Source organism: Pongo abelii, chromosome 19, assembly GCF_028885655.2.
Source record: "Pongo abelii isolate AG06213 chromosome 19, NHGRI_mPonAbe1-v2.0_pri, whole genome shotgun sequence".
NCBI classification, from domain to species: Eukaryota; Metazoa; Chordata; class Mammalia; order Primates; family Hominidae; genus Pongo; species Pongo abelii.
Window position 1 is genome coordinate 65,272,790 of NC_072004.2, and position 23,837 is coordinate 65,296,626.

The 23,837-nt window shown below is 44.1% G+C and overlaps 2 protein-coding genes across 12 annotated transcripts in view; one reads left to right on the forward strand and one right to left on the reverse strand.

Moving 5' to 3' along the window:
* The first annotated feature begins 4,254 nt into the window (after nucleotides 1-4,254).
* LOC112129708 (putative ANKRD40 C-terminal-like protein) lies at nucleotides 4,255-10,743 on the forward strand. Of its 2 annotated transcripts, XM_054546552.1 has the most exons (5): nucleotides 4,255-4,310; nucleotides 4,764-4,901; nucleotides 7,522-7,602; nucleotides 8,214-8,374; nucleotides 10,275-10,743. In XM_054546552.1, exons 2-5 carry the CDS (start codon nucleotides 4,862-4,864, stop codon nucleotides 10,416-10,418), a joined length of 426 nt encoding a protein of 141 aa, XP_054402527.1. In that variant the 5' UTR covers nucleotides 4,255-4,310; nucleotides 4,764-4,861; the 3' UTR covers nucleotides 10,419-10,743. The 2 variants fall into 2 exon arrangements, with proteins under 2 accessions (XP_054402527.1, XP_054402528.1); XM_054546553.1 differs by lacking the exons at nucleotides 4,255-4,310; nucleotides 7,522-7,602 and having other exon boundaries at nucleotides 4,862-4,901; nucleotides 10,275-10,418.
* Nucleotides 10,744-18,992: 8,249 nt separating this feature from the next.
* The window catches only part of LUC7L3 (LUC7 like 3 pre-mRNA splicing factor), a 33,180-nt gene continuing 28,335 nt past the window's right edge, over nucleotides 18,993-23,837 (reverse strand). For 3 of the 10 annotated variants that reach the window (XM_024234207.3, XM_024234215.3, XM_024234214.3), the window contains 2 exons: nucleotides 21,060-21,200; nucleotides 19,057-20,954 (listed from right to left, as the gene is read on the reverse strand). In XM_024234207.3, coding sequence (XP_024089975.1) covers nucleotides 20,764-20,954; nucleotides 21,060-21,200 — 332 coding nt within the window. In that variant the 3' untranslated portion in view covers nucleotides 19,057-20,763. 10 annotated transcript variants of the gene reach the window in all.

Sequence of the window (23,837 nt, forward strand, 5' to 3'; positions counted from 1 at the left end):
TCAAAATAGATCATGATAGTGATGGATTATGACCCACTGAATAAAATAAGAATCCATGAGTTCACAATGATAATAAATGAATGAATGGATGAGAAGGAAAGCTCTTTCTTTTTTTTATTCTTTGTAGAGATGGAGTTTCAGCATGTTGGCCAGGCTGGTCTCAAACTCCTGGGCTCAAGCCATCCTCCCTCCTTAGCATGAGCCACTACTCCCGGCACAACTTTCTGTAAGTTTGAAACTATATCAGAATTAAAAGCTACCTCTCACAGGCTCACACACACGCAAAACTAATACATGGATAAAGGGGCCCACTAAGTGCCCAGCATAATGAATGGAACAAGTCATATGCCAAGGCCTGTGTGGCAGTTGATTGTGCCCCCCAACACACTTTGCTTTCTTCCTTCCTAATCGGCTCTGATCTTTAGTACCAGTAGATTTTTTTTTAACTAGAACATGTAATATTTTAATTTTAAACATTAAAATTCCTCCCCCTCTCCCTCCTCCTCCCTCTCCCCTTCCCCCTCCCCCTCTCCCTTTCCCTCCCCCTCTCCCTCTCCCTTTCCCTCCCCCTCCTTCGGTCTCCCTCTCCTTTTTTCGGTCTCCCTCTGTTGCCGAAGCTGGACTGTACTGCGGTGATCTCGGCTCACTGCAACCTCCCTGCCTCGGGCTCCTGTGATTCTCCTGCCTCGGCCTGCCGAGTGCCTGGGATTGCAGGCGCGCGCCCCACGCCTGACTGGTTTTTGTGTTTTTGGTGGAGACGGGGTTTCGCCCTGTTGACCGGGCTGGTCTCCAGCTCCTGGCCTGGAGTGATCTGCCCGCCTTGGCCTCCCGAGGTGCTGGGATTGCAGACGGAGTCTCGCTCACTCAGTGCTCAATGTTGCTCAGGCTGGAGTGCAGTGGCCTGATCTCGGCTCGCTACAACCTCCACCTCCCAACCACCTGCCTTGGCCTCCTAAAGTGCTAAGATTACAGCCTTTGCCCCGCCGCCACCCCGTCTAGGAAGTGAGGAGCGTCTCTGCCTGGCCGCCCATCGTCTGGGATGTGAGGAGCCCCTCTGCCCGGCCGCCCCATCTGGGAGGTGAAGAGCGCCTCTGCCCTGCCGCCACCCCGTCTAGGAAGTGAGGAGCGTCTCTGCCTGGCCGCCCATCGTCTGGGATGTGAGGAGCCCCTCTGCTCGGCCGCCCCGTCTGGGAAGTGAGGAGCGCCTCTGCCCAGCCGCCATCCCGTATAGGAAGTGAGGAGCGTCTCTGCCCGGCCGCCCATCGTCTGGGATGTGAGAAGCGCCTCTGCCCGGCCGCCACCCCGTCTGGGAGGAAGTGAGGAGCGCCTCTGCCCGGCCGCCCCGTCTGGGAAGTGAGGAGCGCCTCTGCCCGGCCACCGTGTCTGGGAAGTGAGGAGCGCCTCTGCCCGGCCGCCCCGTCTGGGAAGTGAGGAGCGCCTCTGCCCGGCCGCCCCGTCTGGGAAGTGAGGAGCGCCTCTGCCCGGCCACCCCGTCTGGGAAGTGAGGAGCGCCTCTGCCCGGCCGCCCCGTCTGGGAAGTGAGGAGCGCCTCTGCCCGGCCGCCCCGTCTAGGAGGAAGTGAGGAGCGCCTCTGCCCGGCCGCCCTGTCTGGGAAGCGAGGAGCGCCTCTGCCCGGCCACCCCGTCTGGGAGGTGAGGAGCACCTCTGCCCGGCCGCCCCGCCTGGGAGGTGAGGAGCGCCTCTACCCGGCCGCCCATCGTCTGGGATGTAAGGAGCGCCTCTGCCCGGCCGCCCCGTCTGGGAGGTGAGGAGCGCCTCTGCCCGGCGGCCCCGTCTGGGAGGTGAGGAGCGCCTCTGCCCGGCGGTCCTGTCTGGGAAGTGAGGAGCGCCTCTGCCTGGCCGCCCTGTCTGGGAGGTGTACCCAACAGCTCCGAAGAGACGGCGACCATCGGGAGAGGGCCATGAGGACGATGGCGGTTTCGTTGAAAAGAAGGGGGGGAAGTGTGGGAAAAAGAAAGGAGAGATCAGATTGTTGCTGTGTCTGTGTAGAAAGAGGTGGGCATAGGAGACTCCATTTTGTTCTGACTAGGAGAAATTCTTCTGCCTTGGGATGCCGTTGATCTATGGCCTTTCCCCCAACCCCCTGCTCTCTGAAACACGTGCTGTGTCAACTCAGGGTTAAATGGATTAAGGGCGGTGCAAGATGTGCTTTGTTAAACAGACGCTTGAAGGCAGCATGCTCTTTAAGGGTCATCACCACTCCCTAATCTCAAATACCCAGGGGCACAAACACTGCAGAAGGCCGCAGGGACCTCTGCCTAGGAAAACCAGAGACCTTTGTTCATGTGTTTATCTCCTGACCTTCTCTGCACTATCATCGTATGACCCTGCCATATCCCCCTCTCCGAGAAACACCCAAGAATGATCAATAAATACTTCATAAAAAAAAAAAAAAGAAAAGAAAACTAGTAAAAAAGAAAAGGTCCAATATTTGGAAAAACAGCAGGTTTAGAGGAAGTACATAGAATCTAAGAACAAATGATGTTTATTTTGTTAGACTCGCATGTAATTATTTTGTACTTCCCTGATTTTGCTTTATCTTTGTTAATGCTATAATTAAAAACACATTTGGGTAAAAACAAAACAAAACAAAACATTAAAATTAACTAAAAGGCCAGGCGCGGTGGCTCACGCCTGTAATCCCAGCACTTTGGGAGGCCAAGGCAGGTGGATCACCTGTGGTCAGGAGTTGAAGACCAGCCTGGCCAACATTAGCAAAACCCCGTCTCTACTAAAAAAAAAAAAAAATTAGCTGGGCATGGTGGCACACAGCTGTAATCCCAGGTATTTATAGGGAGGCTGAGGCAGGAGAATCTCTTGAACCTGGGAGAAGGAGGTTGCAGTGAGCCAAGATCCCACCATTGCACTCCAGCCTGGGCAACAAGAGCGAAACTCCTTCTCAAAAAATAAAATGAATTAAAAGAAGAAAGTGTGTTCCCCTAAATAAGAAAAAAATGAGTGTTGTTGAGTGAACGTGTGAGTGAATGAGTGAATCAGTGAATGGGGAGTGAGTGAATGAATGGACCAAACAGGTGAGCAAAATGAGAATGAACTGAGGCTTTCCCTCAAGTGCCAAGCCTTTTCATCTACAGTTCCCCTGCACCTGTAGCCGCACCCACTCAGGGGAGGAGGTTCAGGATGCCTTTTTTATGGCTGACCACACCCTGGCAGCCAGGCTGGCCAAAGTGCATTTTCTCAGGAGTTCAGGCCAGGGGATTCCTGCTACTTCCGCCTCTCCATTGCCCCACCCCGCCCTTCCCCTGTTCTTGCAGAAAGACACGCCAGCATGCTGGGAAGACAGCGTCGGCCTGGCAGCCAGGTGACCCAGGTCCAGTGCCAGGCCTGTGCCTGGCTGGCCACGTGACTAGTGGTAAACATTTCACTTCCTAAGGCCTCAGTTTCCCTGTTTGCTCCTTTAAGCAGTTTGGCCAAATCAGTGGTTCACAGTCTTGGCTGCACATTGAAATCAGCTGGGAACCTTTCGAACGTTCTGGGGCTCTGAGTGCATCCAGACCAACTAAGTCAGACTTTATAGGGTGGGACCTGGGCATCCACGGTTTTTAAAGCTTCCCAGGTGACTTCAATGCACACCACGTTTGAGAGCCGGTGGGCTACGATCTCCATAGCTCCCTCCAGCTTTTTTTTTTTTTTTCTTTGGTTTGTTGTTGTTGTTTGGTTTATGTTTTTTTTTTAGTATTTATTTATTTATTTATTTATTTTTTGAGATGGAGTCTTGCTCTGTCACCAAGACTGGAGTGCAATGGTGTGATCTCGGCTCACTGCAACATCTGCTTCCCAGGTTCAAGCGATTCTCCTGTCTCAGCCTCCTGAGTAGCTGGGATTATAGGCGCATGCCACCACACCCAGCTAATTTTTTGTATTTTAGTAGAGACGGGGTTTCATCGAGTTGCCCAGGCTGGTCTCGAACTCCTGAGCTCCGGCAATCCACCTGCCTCAGCCTCCCAAAGTGCTAGGATTACAGGAGTGAGCCACCGCACCCAGCCAGTTCCCTCCAGTTTTTGGATGCTGAGGCCCACCCTGATGCCCCATCTGTTTGCCCGTCTTTTGTCATTGGAGGGTTAAATGAAATGTGAGCGTTACCCGAACATCTGGGTTCCTATCTGTGCACCTCCTCCTGTCTTCAGCATGCCTTTGAGGCAGCAGCCTCACTGGGGACTTTGACCCGCCCCACCCATTCTTCACTGAACCTCCTGCTCCAGCCTCTGCCTCCTCCATTTTGATGTCTAGAATCAGGGGATCCAGGATCATCACCAAGGTCATTTTCCCAGGTATGGAGGGGTCTTTCTGCTTCTTTCTTGTCATGCACAGCTGCTGAGGAAGGGGCTGGGAGAAAAGACAGTGAAATGGGGAGGAGGAGTCCGTTCAAACTGAGAAACAAAGTGTTTGGTTTTTCTTACGCCTGATATAGAAGCTACCAACTTTTTCCAAGAAAGAGGGCCTGGCCCACTTCTCGGGTCTGGCTGGGTGCCTGCTGTGCCTCTCAGGCCTCCCCTCCGAAGGGCACCATTCTCTTGGGTGAGTACTAGTGGCCTGCACTGTCTTCCAGTGGAGACAGCCTGAGAAGGGAGTCTGGAGCCTTGAACTTCAGTACCTTCCTTCACTGGCCTCACCCTGTGCAAATCATGCCACACACTGGAGCCTCCTTTTCCCTATCTATAAAATAAAAATGACCCTGCTCTATCTCACTGGGCTGGCAAGAACACACTGTTGTTGCCTTGCAGACAGATGTGCTGAGGCTGTAGAAAGTGCTTTTTATTTGGTTGGGAGCTTGTGCATAAATGTGAGAGGGGCTGCACATCTGACGGACTAGAGGTGACTCATGGCTGAACCGGAACAGGACATCGGGGAGAAGCCAGCAGGTGAGTCTGGGAGTCCTGTTCCCAACATGGTCCTCAAGGATGATGGGACAGGGGGCTGGGGAAGGCTGGGACATGGGTGATGCTGTGGCCAGCAGTGCCCCGTGGCCTCCCCCACTCTGCCAGTGGGGTAGTGAAGAGTAGAGCAACTAGACCAAAGGTCCTTTCAGAAGGAAGCAAGTCTCTGTAGCTACAATAAATAATAATAGCAGCTGGCAATTACTGGTGCTCACAACTGCAAGGAAGTTGTACCTTCTGTGTACTTTCTCATTGACTTCTTACAATCTGGTGAGGTAGGATTGTTAACCCCATTTTCAGATCAGAGAGGTTATGTAACTTGCCCAAGGTGTCAAAGCTACTAAGTGGCAGAGGAATTCAGACCCAAATCTGCCTGAGTGCAAAGGGCATGCAACTTTGTGACCTCTATGAGACTGTCGATTCACAGAGCTGATACACTGATCACAGAATAAAATGCTTTCAAACGTAGTGGACGGGGCAGGGAAAGTTCTCGGGCTGTGTGTTGGGTGAGTAAGCAGTGAGGCAGGAAGGCCTCGTTTCAGGTCAGGTTCTAGTATCTGTATCAGGTATTGATATCAGGTCAGGTACTGGCAGGTGGGCTGGGGCCCAGCTGCTACAGGGGCTGCCTGAGAAGGAGCCACAGCCCTGAGCCACCTCCAGGGCCCAGAATTGAAAGGCAAAGAGAAGACTGCAGATCCCCGCTCACTAGAGAAGGGGACATTACTCCTGTCCTGGGAAGGGGCTGAGTTGGGCAGGAGCGTCTCATCTCCTTGGAGGCATGCGGCAGGGTGGCACAAACAGGGCTGACTTCATAAGGCTGTGATCAGTGCAGCTGCCCAGGGCCTTGCATTCAGAAAGGCCATGGGCTTGGGCCCAAGTTCAACATTCTATGGTTGTTGACTTGAAATGTGTCATAATTTTAGCCCTGAACTTGTTTTGTAAGTGGTGTCAGATGGGACAATGGAGCATGTGCCCGGGTTGGGAGTTGGAGCCTCAGCTCATGCGTATGGTCTCCACACCCAGACCAGCCCCACAACTGCTGTAACCCTCTGCCAGAGTCCCTCATTCCGCTGTCACCTTTGCCCAGGCAAAACAAGGATCAGAAGTTGAGGAGTGGCAGGCAGCCCTGGCTATACAGCTAGTTGGCGCGTTCAAGTGGGGAGGTCGCAATACCTTGGGCGTCACCCATTTGCCCTGGGTTAGAGCAGCGGCTGTGAGAAGGGGAAATTGGCTTCCTCTTCATTTTCCTTTTGCACTCGGCTTTGCAAATTATGTAGTTGGCCCTGGTCACATCCATGTCTGGCCATTTACCAACCTGAACAAATTACTTCCCCTTTCAGCCTCAATTTTCCTGTCTGAAAATGAAAATAATAATGTGCATACCCCACAGGATTCTTTTGGGGACAGTGAGGCTTTTCTCTTTTCCAGAATGCAAGTCTGATTATGACAGCTCTCTGCTAAAAACCAGAATGGCTTAGTGGTGTTTTAGGACAAAGACCAAAACCTTTCATCTAGACCAATGCTGCCCAATAGAAATGTAATGCAAGCCACATATGTAATTTAAAATTGCTAGTAGCCATGTTTTAAAAAGTAAAAACAGGTGAAACTAATGTTAATAATATACTTCGCCCACTATATACAAATCATGATATCAACATATAAGTATGAAAATTTTTTATTGCCTCCGAAATCCAGGGTATATTTTACCTTATCGTGTATCTTATCTCATGTGACAAGGAGCTACGTAATTGGACTAACTGGCCCCTGCCAGCCTGTCTGACACTCAGTCCCCCCATGCTCTCTGCCCTGCAGCCATGCTGAACTCTCCACAGGGCCCTGTGAAAAGCTCTTCACCTCCTCTGCCCTCTGGATCTAGTTAAGCCTATTCATCCTTCAGATGTCAGCTCAAATAATCAACCTTCATGGAGGCCTCCCTTGACCGCTGACATGCTTTCAAAGTACTGTGTATTTCACATTCATCATGCCCCCCACAACTGTGATTTCCCATTTATTAATATCTGTCTCTTCTGCTGGCCTGCAAACTCCAGGAGGACAGAGACATCTTTGGGATTTTTGAACATGATTTCCCCAGGGCTTAGCCCAGTGCCTGGTGCAAAGCAGGCTTTCAACATGTTCAGTGGATATTGTAAGAAAGAAAGAAGTACGCAAAAGGCCTGGCATATGCAAAGCACTCTAAATATTCACTCCTTTCCCTTCCCTCTGGGTGAGAAAATTTCTCCTTATAAAGACACCCTCCTAACTGTATCTCTGCTAGAGAACTGAAGACATAAAGCACTCTGTGCCAAAAATATTTAAGTAAAAACTTGAGCTAAGCACAGAGATTATAAATATTTCTTCCCCAGATTACGCATCATTTAAAAATACTGTCTCAGCTCCTTTTCATGATTTGGGTGGTGATTAAAGAAAATTACTCTTCAAGACTGAAAGTCATTACTGCCCTTTTCCTGACTTGCCTTTTCCCTTGAGAAGGGGAGGATAAGCTGCAGGGCAGGAAGTGGAAGTGGGGCATCCTTGTCCTTTGTCTGGCAGACAGCCAACTGGTGAGGTACTGCTCCTTCTCAACTCTTTCCTGATTCTTTCCCAGGTGAATATAAACAAGAAGGCACAAATCCGCACTTGCCAACGGACCCAAGTGATAACAAGAAACCCAGTGACACCTGTCTAGGTGAAGACTCAGCCCCTACGTGACCATGTTGCAAAGCCAAACTGACCATCTGCTTTCCATTTGGACTTTTAGTTCATACTGTATCTTCTCAGGACAGTTAAGTTGGAATACAATGCCACTGTCCTAAAAGATGGTAGAATTATCCTATTTCTGGAGGAGTGGGGGTGGTGGGTAGGAATCTCAAGAGCGATTTGCTCCTCTGCACGATGGCTTCTTTAAGGACATCAGGGCCCCCAGGGCTATACATTTCCCTGAAGCTTTCCAGATAAGCAACCAGGTATGAGCACCTGCTATGTATTGCCCAAGGGTGATGTGTTTAAATATCCATTGCATATTTTAAATTCTTGGCTGGCTTAAAGCTGCAAGCTTTCTGTTTTCAGTGGATATAATGGGGGCATACATCCTAGAGCTTGCCTAACACTCCAAGAAAAGAACCCTAAGCTGATGCAAAGTGTGTTTGTGCCCATGAAAGCTCCATGTCTACTTAACATTCAGTTTCTAGGATTATTTATGCTGTCATAATAGATAGATATGAAAATCTCTAATGGGTATTTTGTTTCCTTTACAAACTGTATTTGAATTTATGGGTGATTTAGAGCTTGTGCTTAAAGTCAGAATTCAGAACCCCAAAGAAAATGACTTCATTGAAATTGAACTGAAGAGACAAGAACTGAGTTACCAAAACCTACTAAAAGTGAGTTGCTGTGAACTGGGGATTAACCCAGAACAAGTGGAGAAGATCAGAAAGCTACCAAACACACTGCTCAGAAAGGTAAGAGTTAAGAGTTTCTAAATGCAGAATCACAGTGGGTGACATCATGTTCTCTGGAGCCGATCGTTTACACTTCTGCATTTCATGACACCAGAAATCCTGGCTGCAAAATGGCCAAACATGGTAGCTAGGTCATTTTCAATCTGGCACTTTTAAGATTTGCATATCTAGTCCATAAACCTTTTAAAAACCTCTAAATGGTCCGATCACGGTGGCTCACGCCAGTACAATCCCAGCACTTTGGGAGGCCGAGGTGGGCAGATCACAAGGTCAAGAGATCGAGACTATCCTGGCCAACACGGTGAAACCCCGTCTCTACTAAAAATACAAAAATTAGCTGGGCATGGCAGCGCGTGCCTGTAATCCCAGCTACTCAGGAGGCTGAGGCAGGAGAATTGCTTGAACCCAGGAGGAGGTGGTTGCGGTGAGCCGAGAGCACCACTGCACTCCAGCCTGGTGACAGAGCTAGAGACTCTGTCTCAAAAAAAACAAACCTCTGAATGACAAGTGACTCCCCAATTTAAGGCTTTAGTTCAGTGCTTTTGGCCCCACCAATCTCTGCAAAACTGACCGGTTAACATAAAATGGCATAGTCCTCAGGAAAAAAAACACAAACCCATCCTTGTTTGCTTAGCAAAGGGTGGGTTTGCTAAGTATTTGAAATATTAGCAAACAAAAATTGTTTTGCATTTTTATATATTTCCCAGATTCAAAATACAGATCTTAATTTTTAATTTTGGAAAGGAAATCTTATTTCTTTGGAAATTTTTTTTAAAGCTTTCAAAATTCCTTTGGCAATTTTTTTGTTTTTTATTTTTTTGAGACAGAGTCTCACTCTGTCACCCACAATAGAATGCAATGGCGTGATCATAGCTCACTGCAGCCTCGAAATCCTCGGCTCAAGTGATCCTCCCTTCATCTCAAGTGAGCCTCCAGAGTAGTTGGGACTACAGGGACACACCACCACACTCCACTGATTTCTTTTTTTTGAAATGAGTCTGGCTATATTGCCCAGGCTGTTCTCAAACCCCTGGCCTCATCCTCCTAAGTGCTGGGATAACAGGTGGTGAGCTGCTGTTCCTTTGGCAATTCTTACTGGTGTCTTGGCTTATAGTGTATATTGTTTGTAAACTAACATGTCAAGGGATGATCATGCTTTCCAGATACCTTAACAACAAAAATCTGCTGGGTGTGGTGTCTCACGCCTGTAATCCCAGCACTTTGGGAGGCCGAGGTGGGTGGATTGCTTGAGCTCAGGAATTTGAGACCAGCCTGGGCAACATGGTGAAACCCTGTCTCTACAGGAAAATACAAAAATTAGCTGGGTGTAGTAGACTTGGGAGGCTGCAGTGGAAGTGGAAGGATTGCTTGAGCCTAGGAGGTTGAAGCTGCAGTGAGCTGTGACTGTGCCACTGCACTCCAGGTTAGGTGACAGAGCGAGACTCTGTCTCAAAAAAAAATACAGAACTATCTTATGGGGACCAGGTGCAGTGGCTCACATCTGTAATCCCAGCATTTTGGGAGGCCGAGGTGGGTGGATCACCTGAAGTCAGGAGTTCAAGACCAGCCTGGCCAACATGGTGAAACCTGTCTCTATTAAAAATACAAAAATGAGCTGGGCATGATGGCGCATGTCTAAATCCCAGCTACTCAGGAGGCTGAGGTTGCAGTGAGCCAAGTGAGGCAGGAGAATCACTTGAACCCGGGAGGCGGAGGTTGCAGTGAGCCGAGATCGCATCATTGCACTCCAGCCTGGGCAACAAGAGCAAGACTCCGTCTCAAAAAAAAAAAAAAAATACCTTATGGGTTCAGAACCCAAGATGCTGAACAATATTAATATTAAGGCTTTCTATTACATTCAAATTTATTAAGCATGATATAATTTCTTTTCCACATTAAGGACAAAGACATTCGAAGACTGCGGGACTTTCAGGAAGTGGAACTCATTTTAATGAAAAATGGAAGCTCCGGATTGACCGAATATATGCCATCTCTGACAGAAAGGCCCTGCTATAATAGCAAAGCTGCAAAAATGACTTATTAAATAATCCCGGGAATGGCCGGGCGTGGTGGCTCACGGCTGTAATCCCAGCACTTTAGGAAGCCAAGGTGGGCAGATCACCTGAGGTCAGGAGTTCTAGACCAGTCTGGCCAACATATAGTGAAACCCCATCTCTACTAAAAAAAACACAAAAATTAGCTAGGTGTGGTGGCGCACACCTGTAGTCCCAGCTACATGGGAAGCTGAGGCAGGAGAATCACCTGAACCCAGGAGGCAGAGGTTGCAGTGAGCTGAGATTGCGCCACTGCACTCCAGCCTGGCAACAGAGCAAGACTCTGTCTCTCGAAATAAATAAATAAATAAATAAATAAATAATCAATCCCAGGAATTAAAAAACTGAAATCATTATTTCACAGATAATGAAGTCTAGATGCATATACCAATTTGGCTAACTTCATGTTTGAACTGTGAGAAATTATTATGTTTCCTCATCTCCAATTTCTCTGGGCTGGGAGAAGAGTTAAGTTCAGGGTTTTGACAAATAGCTATAAAAAACATCGCAAGGTATGATACTTACACCAAGGGCAGTTTATTTTGTAGAGTTGTGCCCCAATCCTGATGTGTGCTTTATGAGACTCAGTCAGGTCAAATGGCCAGAGTCTCTTCAGGTGAACCCACATGGACAGGGTGAGCTGATGGTGCTGGGAAAGCCAGGACCCACTTGGCAACACAAGTTCTATCAGTGTCCCCCTACCCCCTTTTTTTTTTTTTTTTTTTTTTTTTTGAGACAGAGTTTCACTCTGTTGCCTAGGCTGGAGTGCAATGGCACGATCTTGGCTCACTGCCGAGTTCAAGCGATTCTTATGCCTCAGCCTCCCAAGTAGCTGGAATTACAGGCACACACCACCATGCCCAGCTAATTTTTGTGTTTTTAGTAGAGATGGGGTTTCACCATGTTGCCCAGGCTGGTCTTGAACTCCTGACCTAAGGCGATCCACCCGCCTCGGCCTCCCAAAGTACTGGGATTACAGGTGTGAGCCACTGTGCTCAGGCCCCCCAACCCATTTTTTTTTCTGAGACAGAGTCTCGCTCTGTCGTCCAGGCTGGAGTGCAGTGGCACGATCTCAGCTCACTCCAACCTCTGCCTCCTGGGTTCAAGAGATTGTCCTGCCTCAGCCTCCTGAGTCGCTGGGACTATAGGCATGTGCCACCACACCTGGCTAATTTTTGTATTTTTAGTGGAGATGGGGTTTCACCATGTTGGCCAGGATGGCCTCGAACTGACCCCAAGTGCTCTCTTGGCCTCCCAAAGTGCTGGGATTACAGGTGTAAGCCACTGTGCCCAGCCAATTGTCCTCATTTTAAAATGTGTCCCATACTATCACTTCCTGTTTACACCTTTTTAAACTCATCTACAAAATGGCATGATTTCTGAGTTGAGTAAATAACTCCTTTTTTTTTTTCTTTTTTGAGAGGGAGTCTCACTCTGTGACCCAGGCTGGAGTGCAGTGGCGCGATCTCAGCTCACTGCAACCTCCGCCACCCGGGTTCAAGCGATTCTCCTGCCTCAGCCTCTCAAGTGGCTGGGATTACAGGCATGCTCCACGATGCCTGGCTAATTTTGGTATTTTTAGTAGAGACGGGGTTTCGTCATGTTGGCCAGGTTGGTCTCAAACTCCTGACCTCAAGTGATCCGCCCGCCTCGGCCTCCCAAAGTGCTGGGATTACAGGTGTGAGGCACCGCATCTGTCCAAGTATTTTTTAAATTTTATATTTTAAGACGAGGTCTTGGCCGGGCGCGGTGGCTTACATCTGTAATCCCAGCTACTCAGGAGGCTGAGGCAGGAGAATCGCTTGAACCTGGGAGGTAGAGGTTGCAATGAGCCCAGATGGCGCCACTGCACTCCAACCTGGGAGACAGAGCGACTCTCCGTTTAAAAAAAAAAAAGACGAGGTCTCACTATGTTGGCCAGGCTGGTCTGGAACTCCTGGGCTCAAGTGATCCTCCCACCTCGGCCTCCCAAAGTGCTAGGATTACAGAGGTGGCCACCATGCCCAGCCAATAATGATTAATACCTTGGAGGCTATTTTTAACATACCACTTACAGAACAGGCGAGGCACAGCCCACACCACTAGTCTGTTAAATAAGCTGAAAAACCAGCTGGTGCCCTCACTAACATCTAAAGTGAGCTGTCATCACATCCCATGCTATGTTCCTCCCTAACACACTCCCTAGGATCCTTCCGGGTCAGCCCCCTTGCCAAATTCTAGTTAATAACTCTGCTTGCACCTTGTACAGGCTCATGCAATGGCTTGACCCTATCTACCCACTTTTATTCACACACACCGCACTGTCACTTCTTTACACACCTGTTCCTCCTAGACCACGAAGTCATCTCTAAACCTTGTGGGAGAGGTATACATAAAATACCAGAACTCCTTATGGCCAAGCATAATGTCTTACTTGCATCCCAGCACATGCCATCAGCCACTGTTCCTTCAACTCCAATTTCTCAGTAGCTCAACTTTGATGAAGGGCAGCGGACACATAAGCAGCACGTCAAGACTTTTCTTACCCAACTGTTCAAAACAGAGAAAAATGGTTCCAATAGTAAGAAGCGTGTCCTTTTCATTCAGAAAACGTCATGTGAGACCACCTGCAACTTGCTTAGCATTTGCAGCCTCCTGTGACAAGGTGACAGAAGCACTTCAGGTCAGCATCTAAATTGCTTATTTTTTTTTAATTTTGAGGCCAGGCACAGTGGCTCACGCCTGTAATCCCAGGAGTTCAAGTTTAGCTTGAGCAACATAGCAAGACCTTATCTCTAAAAAAAAAAAAAAAACAAACTTTGGGGGGTGCATATCACTGTTACCCAGGCTTGAGTGCGGTGGCATGAATTCGGCTAACTGTGCAACTTGTCTCGTAGGTTCAGTGATTCTCATGCCTCAGCCACCCAAGTGGCTGGGATTACAGGCATGCATCACCATGCCCAGCTAATTTTTAAAAATAATTTTGACAAGGTTTTGCCATGTTGGCCAGGCTGGTGTCGAACTCCTGGCTTCATGTGTTGTGCCCGCTTTGGTCTCCCAAAGTGCTGAAATTACAGGTGTGAGCCACCGCGCCCAGCCAAAACTCATTTTCTATAACACAAATAAGTCTTAAGGCTGCAGATTATCAGTAAAACAAAATTTGAAGAGCTTCAAGAGTAATTTGATTAGTTTTCACCTCATGCATTGATTATAAAAAACTAATCCCTGAGTGAGGTGCAATTCCACTCATTTTATTTATTTTGAGACAGAGTCTTACTGTGTTGCCCAGGCTGGAGTGCAGTGGCACGATCTTGGCTCACTACAACCTCTGCCTTCCGGGTTCAGGCGATTCTCCTGCCTGTCTCCCAAGTAGCTGGGACTACAGGTGCCCACCACCATGCCCGCTAATGTTTTTTTTTTATTTTTAGTAGAGATGGGTTTTCATTATGTTGGCCAGGCTGGTCTTGAACTCCTGACCTTGTGATCCACCCACCTCGGCCTCCCAAAGTGCTGTGATTACAGGGGTGAGCCACCAGGCCCGGCCTATGAGACAGTCTCGCTGTGTCACCCAGGCTGGAGTGCAGTGGTGTGATCTCAGCTCACTGCAACCTCTGCCTCCCAGGCTCAAGTAATTCCCCTGCCTCAGCCCCCCAAGTAGCTGGGACTACAGTGCCCACCACCACACCCAGCTATTTTTTTTTTTTTAGTACAGACAGGGTTTCACTATGTTGGCCGAGGCAGGTCTTGAACTCCTGACCTCATGATCCAACTGCCTCGGCCTCCCAAAGTGCTGAGATTACAAGCATGAGCCACTGCGCCTGGCCAATTCCACTGATTCTAAAATGGCCTTAAGTGAAATTAATCACATACCAAAATGCCATCCTAAGAAGTCCCAGAACTATTTAGGTTAAAATATGAAATGACCTAGAATTCTTAGTTGTTCATTACCTCTGTGTACTTTCAACGAATAGGATGATTAGTAACTCAACAGCACTACCCCTTTCCACTCCCCTTTCAGAAGTCCTGTGTACAAGGCACAGCCCTGAGGGTGCCACTGCTGCAATGAGAACAGATTCCACAGCGGAGGGAGCTGGAGCTGCACCTATTTTGTTCTTGGTGTATCCAAAGGTATCAGTCACTCCACAGCACACAGGAGCACTCAGGGGTGTGTTGGACGAACTCACAGCCAAGCCCTATGCTCATACTGAGGGGATCCAAGTCTCACCTGGAGCATAGTTGAGGGGTTAATAGGGCTGCTGTGAACTGACGTAGGGCCTTAGTTATATGAACCTTATGAATCTGCCGATTCAAATTCCAATCACTCTCCTCTTTTTAGAGTAAACATTTTTGTGTTCACAGTACCCCTACTAAAATTAGAACAAGGCCAAAGCAGCAGCCTCTCTGAGGTGACAATCTAACTTGGGCCAGGGGAAGGAGTACAGCACAGTAAAGCAGTTTTCTTTCCCAGAATGGCATAAATCTGAGAAAAGCTTCTTTGGAAGCTGTTTAGACAGGAAAACAAAAGCATCAGCTCCCTGGCTGGCAGACAAGTAGAAATTATGTTAAGATGAAAATAAGGTATCACACAGAAAACATGCATTTAGATTTTTTTTTTTTTTTTTTTGAGATGGAGTCTTGCTCTTGTCACCGTTTCTAGAACTACAATTAAGACCTCAATTTGAAGACTGGGTGTGGTGGCTCATACCTGTAATCCCAGCACTTTGGGAGGCCAGGGTGGGCCTGATCATTCAAGGTCAGTTTTGAGACCAGCCTGGACAACATGGTGAAACCCTGTCTCTACTAAAAATACAAAAAAATGAGCCAGGTGTGATGGTGCACAGCTGTAATCCCAGCTACTTGGGAGGCTGAGGCACGAGAATGGCTTGAACCCAGCAGGCGGAAGATGCAGTGAGCTGAGCTCGTGCCACTGCATTCCAGCCTGGGTGACAAGACAGAGACCCTGTCTCAAACAAAATAAAACCTTAAATTGGGCACTCAAGAAACAGCATCTTTAAATCTGTCACTCACTGATGGTTAATTTTACAAAATACACTACAGCTTATATATCTATCAGTAACTACCTACACCAAGACTTTTTCCCATTCTTTTTAAATTTAAATTTTATTAAGAAATATCATACATACAAAAGCACATAAATACACAGCTTAAAAAAGGAAATGCCCACAGGGCTTCAGAAATAGACCCTCGCCAGTTCCTCTGAAGACCCCTGTGCCCTCATGATCACCTCTGCCTCCATCAAAACGGCTAACATTAAATTTTGTCTTAATCGCTTCCTTTTATCATGTATTTGACAGCCTGTTTTTGACTTATTGAAATGGAACCAGTGATGTATTCTTCTGTGACTTGCTTTTTTTGATCCTTCTATTGTTGAGTTTTGTCCATGTTCACATACATAGCTGCAGTTCAGTTTCACTTCTGTGGAATTCCACTGTTGGAATATACCACAGTATTTATCCAACACACTGTTGGTGGACACTTGGGGTCTTCCCAGGTTTTTTCTTCTTTTCTTCCTATTACACACAAATGCTTAAATCCATCCCCTGGTACGCATGTGTAAGAGTTTCTCTAGGGTATGTATCCGGGAGTGAATGGCTACGAGAGAGGTTATGGCACACCCACTTATGCCAAATTGTTTCCCGTTTCCCAAAGTTGTTGTTCCTAAACATTCTTAAATCTGTTGACCTATTTGGGATGGCTGAGGGGAAGAAATAGATCAGCTACAAAACTCTTGAATTTTTAAAGTAGTAAATTCAAAATTCTGATACAACAATGAAAAATACATTTACTTCTCTGCTTTGGCTTACTTGAAATGTACTTTTTAAAACTACAGGTTCAACTTAAAAGTGCTGTCTCCTTTATCTCAAAATGAATGTTTCTAAATATTACCAGGTAAAAACAGCAAGACTCAGAACATACGGGTATACCGTCATATATTTTGAAAAATCTACACATATATGTTTATATTTCCTCCCACCTCCCATCTCCCCACAAAGAGAACTACTTGGAAGAATAACTGTTAACAGCAGCAAGCTCCTGCAGAGGAAAAACGAGATAGGAGTAGTAGGAGACACAGATCACTGAACACTTTTTTTTTTTTTAACCATGGGCAACATTACAATTATAATACAAAATTCCAAAAGTAGACCTGGGGTTCTTTCACAAACTACTAAAAAATCCCTCAGGAAATCAAACTTGAAAACCAATCCTGAATGAAGTCCCATCTCACAGAATTGTATACATAATAACTTCAAGTGTTTTTTGTTTCATGCACATATCAGATGTTTAAAAACATATTCACATAGCCCATCTGCAATGCATTTTTAAAAACAGAATGGATGAGGGCTCAGAGAACCTCCACCATAAAAATTTTCAGTTCTTACAACTCTGAAAACTTTAATCAGAAGGTGGCTGGGCTCAACCAATATGTGGTCCAAGTGTTCTCAGACCTCGGAAATAAGGTTGCTTATCCTCTGTGACACTAACTATATTTAAGGAACCAGAATGCCTAAGGAGAGGGAGTAAAAATATCTGAGCTGAGCAATATGACTAGGTTATTATAAGCTCAAGACCAAGAAAAGAAGAAGGATGTTTCAACCCAAACTGAAAAATGAATGGACTGTGTTTGAAGGAAAAAAAAAAAGAACGTTTTAACAAAAAGGAGCATGATATATATTATCTCTACATTCCAGTGGAGAGGATGTCTTGAGCAGCAGACTGCTCAGTCCTCTTGAAAGGCTCAATGAAAATTAAACTATTGGACCAGTGCTAATATAGTTTGATGACCGACAAAAGTTTACCCAATTTTATACTAATGAAATGTTATTTAAGAGGTCTTTGTCTTTTAGAGATACATGCTGAATTATTTACAGATTAAATGGTGTGTCTGAGACTTGCTCGAAAATAATAGAAAACAGTGGATACAAATACAATCACTCATGAAGTATAAAAGTGGTCATGAGTCTTGTTGGTGATGAGTTAACAGAGGTTAATTATACTGTTCCTCTTTTGTGTATGTCTTTAAATTTCCAAAATAAAGTTTTTTTAAGACCAACTGATTGCAGATTCCAAACTTACCAAGCAATCTGATTGATTAAAACTGGTCTGCTCCCCTTAAAGACTTTCCAAAGAGAAAATACATATTCACCAACTAATAACTTTTTGGTCTGCATGGCAGAAATGTTTGTTTCTTCTAGTGAACTGGTGGTCTCAATACTGGATTCTTGTGAGCTGGTTAGCAAGAATCAGTTCCTCTTCAGTCACATCAATTTTGGGTGTAAAATTCAACTTCTAGGTCTCTCTCCGTAACTAAAGCCAGGCCTTAGTCATAGATGCCCTGGGGAGGCAGGTCCTCCTCCCACCGCCCCCAAATCCCAGGTAACTTCAATAGTTATAATAGATCTAAGTGTCCATAGAGGAAGCCTTTTCATATGAACTCATTTATTATACTTCATTTAAGTTAGACGCTGATTCTAGATGAGGCAGAACAAATCTGGTATTTTATTAACTTCCTAGATTTTTTAATATTTAGGGACAGAATATGGTTTAAAAACTATCACTTTAAGTCCTTTGCTGCTACAACCACAATCTTGTCAAACTACACAAAGCAGTGCCTGGGAGCTATCTTTGTGTTTGTCAGATTTTACTTCCCATTTTATCTTAATCCTTATGTGAATTATCTCTTACAAATTCAGAGATAACCCATTCATCTATTGCTGCATCTCCAGGATCAGCTAGGGAGCCAGGAGGGCTCTGTCTCCACAGCATTTTTTCATACAGAGCCTCTAAAGTGGGGGCTTTATCATTTTTCAAAGTTTGGTGGAAGAGATTTTAGTAAATTCTTTAACAATTCAGTATGCCTATTAGAATGAACACAGTGGTTTAACAGTTAGGCACTGGACCATGAGGCAGAGACCTAGCAACTCCATAAACATGAAGCCACAGGACCCTCCCTGGATAAGTCATTTAACACACTGTTTCTTTACCTATAAACTGATAGCAGTATTTGAAAGTTATAAACCACAAGGAACTGCTATGATATATATGTATGTGTGTATATACGTAGCTGGAGAGAATACTTTTATACAGTTGAAGAAGCTGGCTATAGATAGAAACATGCTGCCAGTTTTCCTAGATGTGACACAAAAATAATCACTTAAGGGGGGGGGAAATAACCCTTGCCATATATACTACACACCCTATACACAAGTACATTTATAAACTGACACAACCAGGTTAATCTTGATACAGGACTTAACAAAAACTAGCTCTTGAATGCTTTTCTACATCATTCCATAGCTAGCTAGAGTGCTTGTCAGAAGGATACTTGGAATTTTCTACTAAATGAATCTCTCAGGGATGTAAAAATATATTCTAGTTCACTGCACATCTTTGCTATTAAAAGCAAAATTCAAATTTATTCATAACCACCTAAAATCGAAGCACCATTATTTAAAACATTAGAAAGTCTATAAAAATTAGTCTTAAACAGAACAAATTGGATAAAACCGTACACCAACACCTCTAGTAATAGTGTAACTCTTGTATTTAAAACAAGGGACTAGTTCAGAGTCAATAACTTTATTAGAAAAAGATTAATACTAAAACTTTTCAATGACAGAGACAATCAACTTTGTAACAGAAAGTCAGAGATACTTTATTTTTACTTCTAAATCCAAAGGCTAAGTAGAGCAGAGTTGTAAAAATGAAATCCCACTTAGTCTGATTCACACGAATACTAACGTTTAATCCTGTTTTCAAAGTCCAAGAATGAAAACTTGCAATTAAACACTGAGCAAGCCACATGTTTAAGTAATATTTCTTAAAAAGTCTTAAAGAAAAAAGTATGATACAGGACCTAAGTTTTCAGTGGCATATATACTATTAACACATGTTCTGAAATCTGGTAGGTCACATCAGTCCTGAATTAACTTTTAATAATAATAATAATAAAAAAACTAACTGAGCTTTATACTTTTCTATGCCACTATAGCTTTCTTTCACCTCATTTTATAAATGTCGATCTTCACTTTATTCCGTTCTCAGTATTCTTCCAAAACTCTTCGAACAGTAGTCCTACAATGCAAAATTTGGGGAAAAATGATAATTAGACAACATGTAAAAGGCCAATTTTTATGAGAAAGTGTTGGCCCAGTCACTAACTGCTAATTAACATGTGTATATGGAATGCTTGTATTCTTTTTAATTATCAAGGCATCAGTGTGGTTCTTAAAGCCATGTGCCTGTGTATACTTGCCTACGTGTGAATGACACACACAGACATAACCTTACATTGCTTTCCCAAAAGGGGAATGCCACCAACAAATCAACTAATTGGTACCTCCTTTCATTAGGAATATTTTGTCCCACGCCACTAGCCCACAGAATGAAGTTTACAGGTTTTAAGAACACTTATAGTACCTAACTTTTAACAGTTCTTTAAAAACCCAAATTTGTTCTATATAGTGCATCAATTCTTTGATTTCACAAATTGAAGGTGTCTGTCCTTGCTATTCACACTGCTGCTTTAAATGTATCAGCCAGTGAGTGACTATTCCTACATACCTATGGCTGACTGCAAATTCTCCTACACAGTAGGAAATATTAAGCACATACCTCTTATAGACTTGAGAATTGCATTGAGTGTAACAAGGCGAATAATATGAAGTGTTTATTGTATTTAAAATTCTTTAAAGATATCTAATTCTGGCCACCACTGCAGCCCTACATACAGTTGAAAAAAAATTCCATTCTGTTAACATTTGTTTTATAAGTTTTCACGCAATACACAAAAAACCCCTCTGCACTTCTTGTAAAGAACAAAAAAGATACACAACAGTTAAGCGTAAAGATCACAGGCAATAGCATTCAAACATGGATGTGGGTAGAGAAAGGAGTACCTGGCATGAGTACCTGCTTAGTTTGACTGAATCCTTGATTTTTAATTTGGCTTTTCATGGGCCGCTCACAACACCAACGCTGTGTGAGGTATGGTAGTCAGCTGCAATAATTCATAAACCCTACACTTCCATCAATCCAATGCTACTGGCTCTCGAGTTACAGAACAAACTGCATTAGAATGCAAGGCAATAAAGCAAAAAACTAGAAACATCCTTGACAAAGAAATACTAGCAGTTTAATTAAAACAAAGTAGTCCAACATGTGCCTCCGAAATATTTAAGTTTTTAAAGTATATGTCTCTGCCAATGTACCAACACAAGATGGACTTAATACCAAAAAGAAAAAAAAAACAGTTCAACCTTTTTATTAAAAAAATAAAAAAGAAATGACATCAAAATCCCTAAAAAAAGGATAATTAACTTTTCAATGGCGACTATATTACAAATGTGGGCGATAATTTCCAAAGAGGCACACTAATGGGGGCACGAGTCTGCTACAAAATAGCTGAGACAAAACAATGTACCTCAAAATGTTTTGCAGGACTACACTGTCTTTTCCTTCAGAAGAGGCTTTTGTATGTCTTCTTACTCGGCTTAGTTCCATCTTCATCTGTGCATACTTACGCTGCACTGTCAAACAGTAACAAAAAGCCCTAATCAAAGTGAGAAACAATACACTTACCTCTGTCTGATCTGAGGTCTTATCAGATCAGTTTTAATTGGACTGAGTGTCACCTTCAGATTTAATGTCTTCACTGGTCCCATTGACCTCATTCTTAGTATCACTTTCCTTCGATTCAGTGTTTGTGTCTTCACTCTGCTTTTCTCGACTACCGGACTTCACACTACTTTTTTTATCATCAGATCCCCTCTTTTCTGCCATAAAAGAAGACATTGACCATGGATTTTCAAGTAAAATACCATAAAGACATGATTTTGAAAAAAAGTGAAACAACTGAGAGATGAGAGACAATCATTTCCCACAGACTGCAAGCAACGGTTTGGTGAATTTACCAAAGGGATAAAATTTGTAATATATGAGAGAGAAGGCAGGAAGGGGAATTCAAGGAAGCAAAAGGTAAAATAGTGGGTAAATTCTCTCAATTGGTGAGAAGCTATTAAGCACATTGCAGAATATAATATTTAAGTAAATTTCATTGTGGGTAAAAAACATCAAAAAGCACTGGGAAAGGTATAAAAGACAGTATATAAAACTATGTTCACATGAGGTTCAATTATTAAGTTAGAAGGGTAAAAATGGTGACCCCAAAAGGTGAAAAAAATTTGAATGTTTATAACAGGCATGTTTTAAAAACTGCAACTACATATTTTTAAATGCAAACAATTATTTATATATATATTTGAATATCCAAGAAGGACAAGCCTAACGAAAGAAAATGGATCTTACATCCCAATCTAAGCAACTGAACTTTTGTAATATATATGCCATCTGAGAGTTGTTTTTCCAAAAACAGAAATTAAAATTCAACTCAGCTGCAAATGAAGAACGAAAAAGGTAAACAACTTTTTCCTCTACTATTCTTTGGATGGGTAAGACTTCAGACTAGAGGTAAAAGTAGTACACCAGAGCAAGCATAGTCTAGCCTTTTCAGTTCCAAGTATTCCCCCAACAAAAAATTTCTACAGAAAATGTTAAAGCCAGCTAGAAACTTTCTGGAAAAATTACTTTTCCCCTTACTAAGAATAGCTGGTCTGGCAGAGTAGTTAATAAGACAAAAAGACATTTTAAGAGAAACAGAACCCTCTACATAGTTTCTGCACAGTTATGAAGACATGACACCAAATATCTAGGAGAGAGATGGTAATGAAAACAAAATATGGTATGGGAGGGGCACCCACTCAGAGAACTGAAGATCTTATGTAAAAGAGCATATTTAGTCCATAACACTTGCATAATACACAAAGCAATGTCCAAGCAGTTAAGCGCAAGACTTGCTTCATATGTCTGTCTGTCCACTTGTGAGAACTGTGCCAGGACAGTGGGCTCTAACTGACCTTGTGGGAAAGTCCTCCCTTTGTGCCTTATGGGCTTCTCCGGTGCACAGGTAGCTTCAATGAGGAAGAGTCGTCTTGTTGTCCCGTGGAGGACTAGTAGTCAGTCCAATAATCTTATCTTCTGCCCTATGTAAATATGGTAGATCTTAATAGTCCTAAGGACATCCACAATTTGTGGTGGATTTTAGGGCTATGGATGAAAAAAGGAAACTCTCTTGACAAAGAGAGCACCTTACACTGGTGGCTGACAGCTTTGTGTGAGAAACCACTTTCCATTTGTGGGGTGAGATAAACTGCTTCTATCATGGCACCTGGAGTAATAAACTTGCTCTTTCTCATCTGCCATTAATAAATGCCCACGGTGGCTCACACCTGGTCCCAAAGTCCAGATCTTCAGTCATTTATACGAGTGCCTAGATGGCTACATGGTAGTTTCTTTTCTGTATTTTTTTTTTTTTACATTTTTTTAATTCACTCATCTGCACACTGATTTTTAATTAATTTATTTTTACATAGCATTTTCAAAATGCCAATAAATTATATCACTTCTAAAAGAGATTCCAATGTTTAACTCTATTATAGCATAACCAATCATGGGAGACAACGCCTGATACAGTTTTCTCAGTATCTTCTCTTCTCTGCACCAAGTCTCACATGCAAAATCCCTGTCTGTTGCTAATCTAAACGTAACTCAGCTTATTGTGCTTAAAGAAAAGTTTCACTAGGGGCCAGGCATGGTGGCTTACACCTATAACCCCAGCACTTTAGGAGACAGAGGCAGGAGGATTGCTTGAACCCAGGCGATCGAGATCACACTGGACAACATGGCAAAACCCCATCTCTACCAAAAAAAAAAAAAAAGAATTAGCCAAGCATGGTAGCATGCGCCTACAGTCCCAGCCACCCAGGAGGCTGAGGTGGGAGGATCACCTGGGCCGGGGAGGTAGAGGCTGCAATGAGCCGTGATCGTGCCACTGCACTCAGCCTGGGTGACACTGAGACCCTGTCTGAAAAAAAAAAAAAAAAGTTTCACTAAATTTCATGCCATCATCATTACAATTTTAGGATTAAAGGTAAGCAACTCTGGACATCTTTTTGCTCTATCCAGAAATTACACAAATATGCCTGTTTTTAGTCAGGCCAGTGTCATTTACTACTCAACTTTGACTTCAAGTAGTTATGAAGGCTAGCTAGCTTTTATCCCTAAGAACCAACCCAACAATTTTAAGTGGCACAAATGATAACACAGAATAGAGCAACTAAAGCTAACAATAGGAAATGTAAAACTAAAAACTTTCTCAAAGCAAATATTATAAATTTCACCTGATAGTCATATCTGGCTCTTAAGAGTTGACCTCTCATCCCAAAAAGACATTACACAGAAAGTCTTGCAAAAAGATTGGGTAAAACATTCTTAAATCTAATGTTAAATCAGTTAACCCTTTGTAGCAACTGCCTTTTGAATCACAGAAGCAAGTTCTCAACTTGAATGGCAAA

Bases quoted from the DNA above. Each gene is read 5' to 3' on its own strand.
- LOC112129708 (XM_054546552.1), top strand. From the start codon at position 4,862: ATGGCTGAACCGGAACAGGACATCGGGGAGAAGCCAGCAG. The intron at 4,902-7,521 runs GTGAGTCTGGGA...ATTCTTTCCCAG, and splicing joins CATCGGGGAGAAGCCAGCAG to GTGAATATAAACAAGAAGGC. The intron at 8,375-10,274 runs GTAAGAGTTAAG...TTCCACATTAAG, and splicing joins CAAACACACTGCTCAGAAAG to GACAAAGACATTCGAAGACT.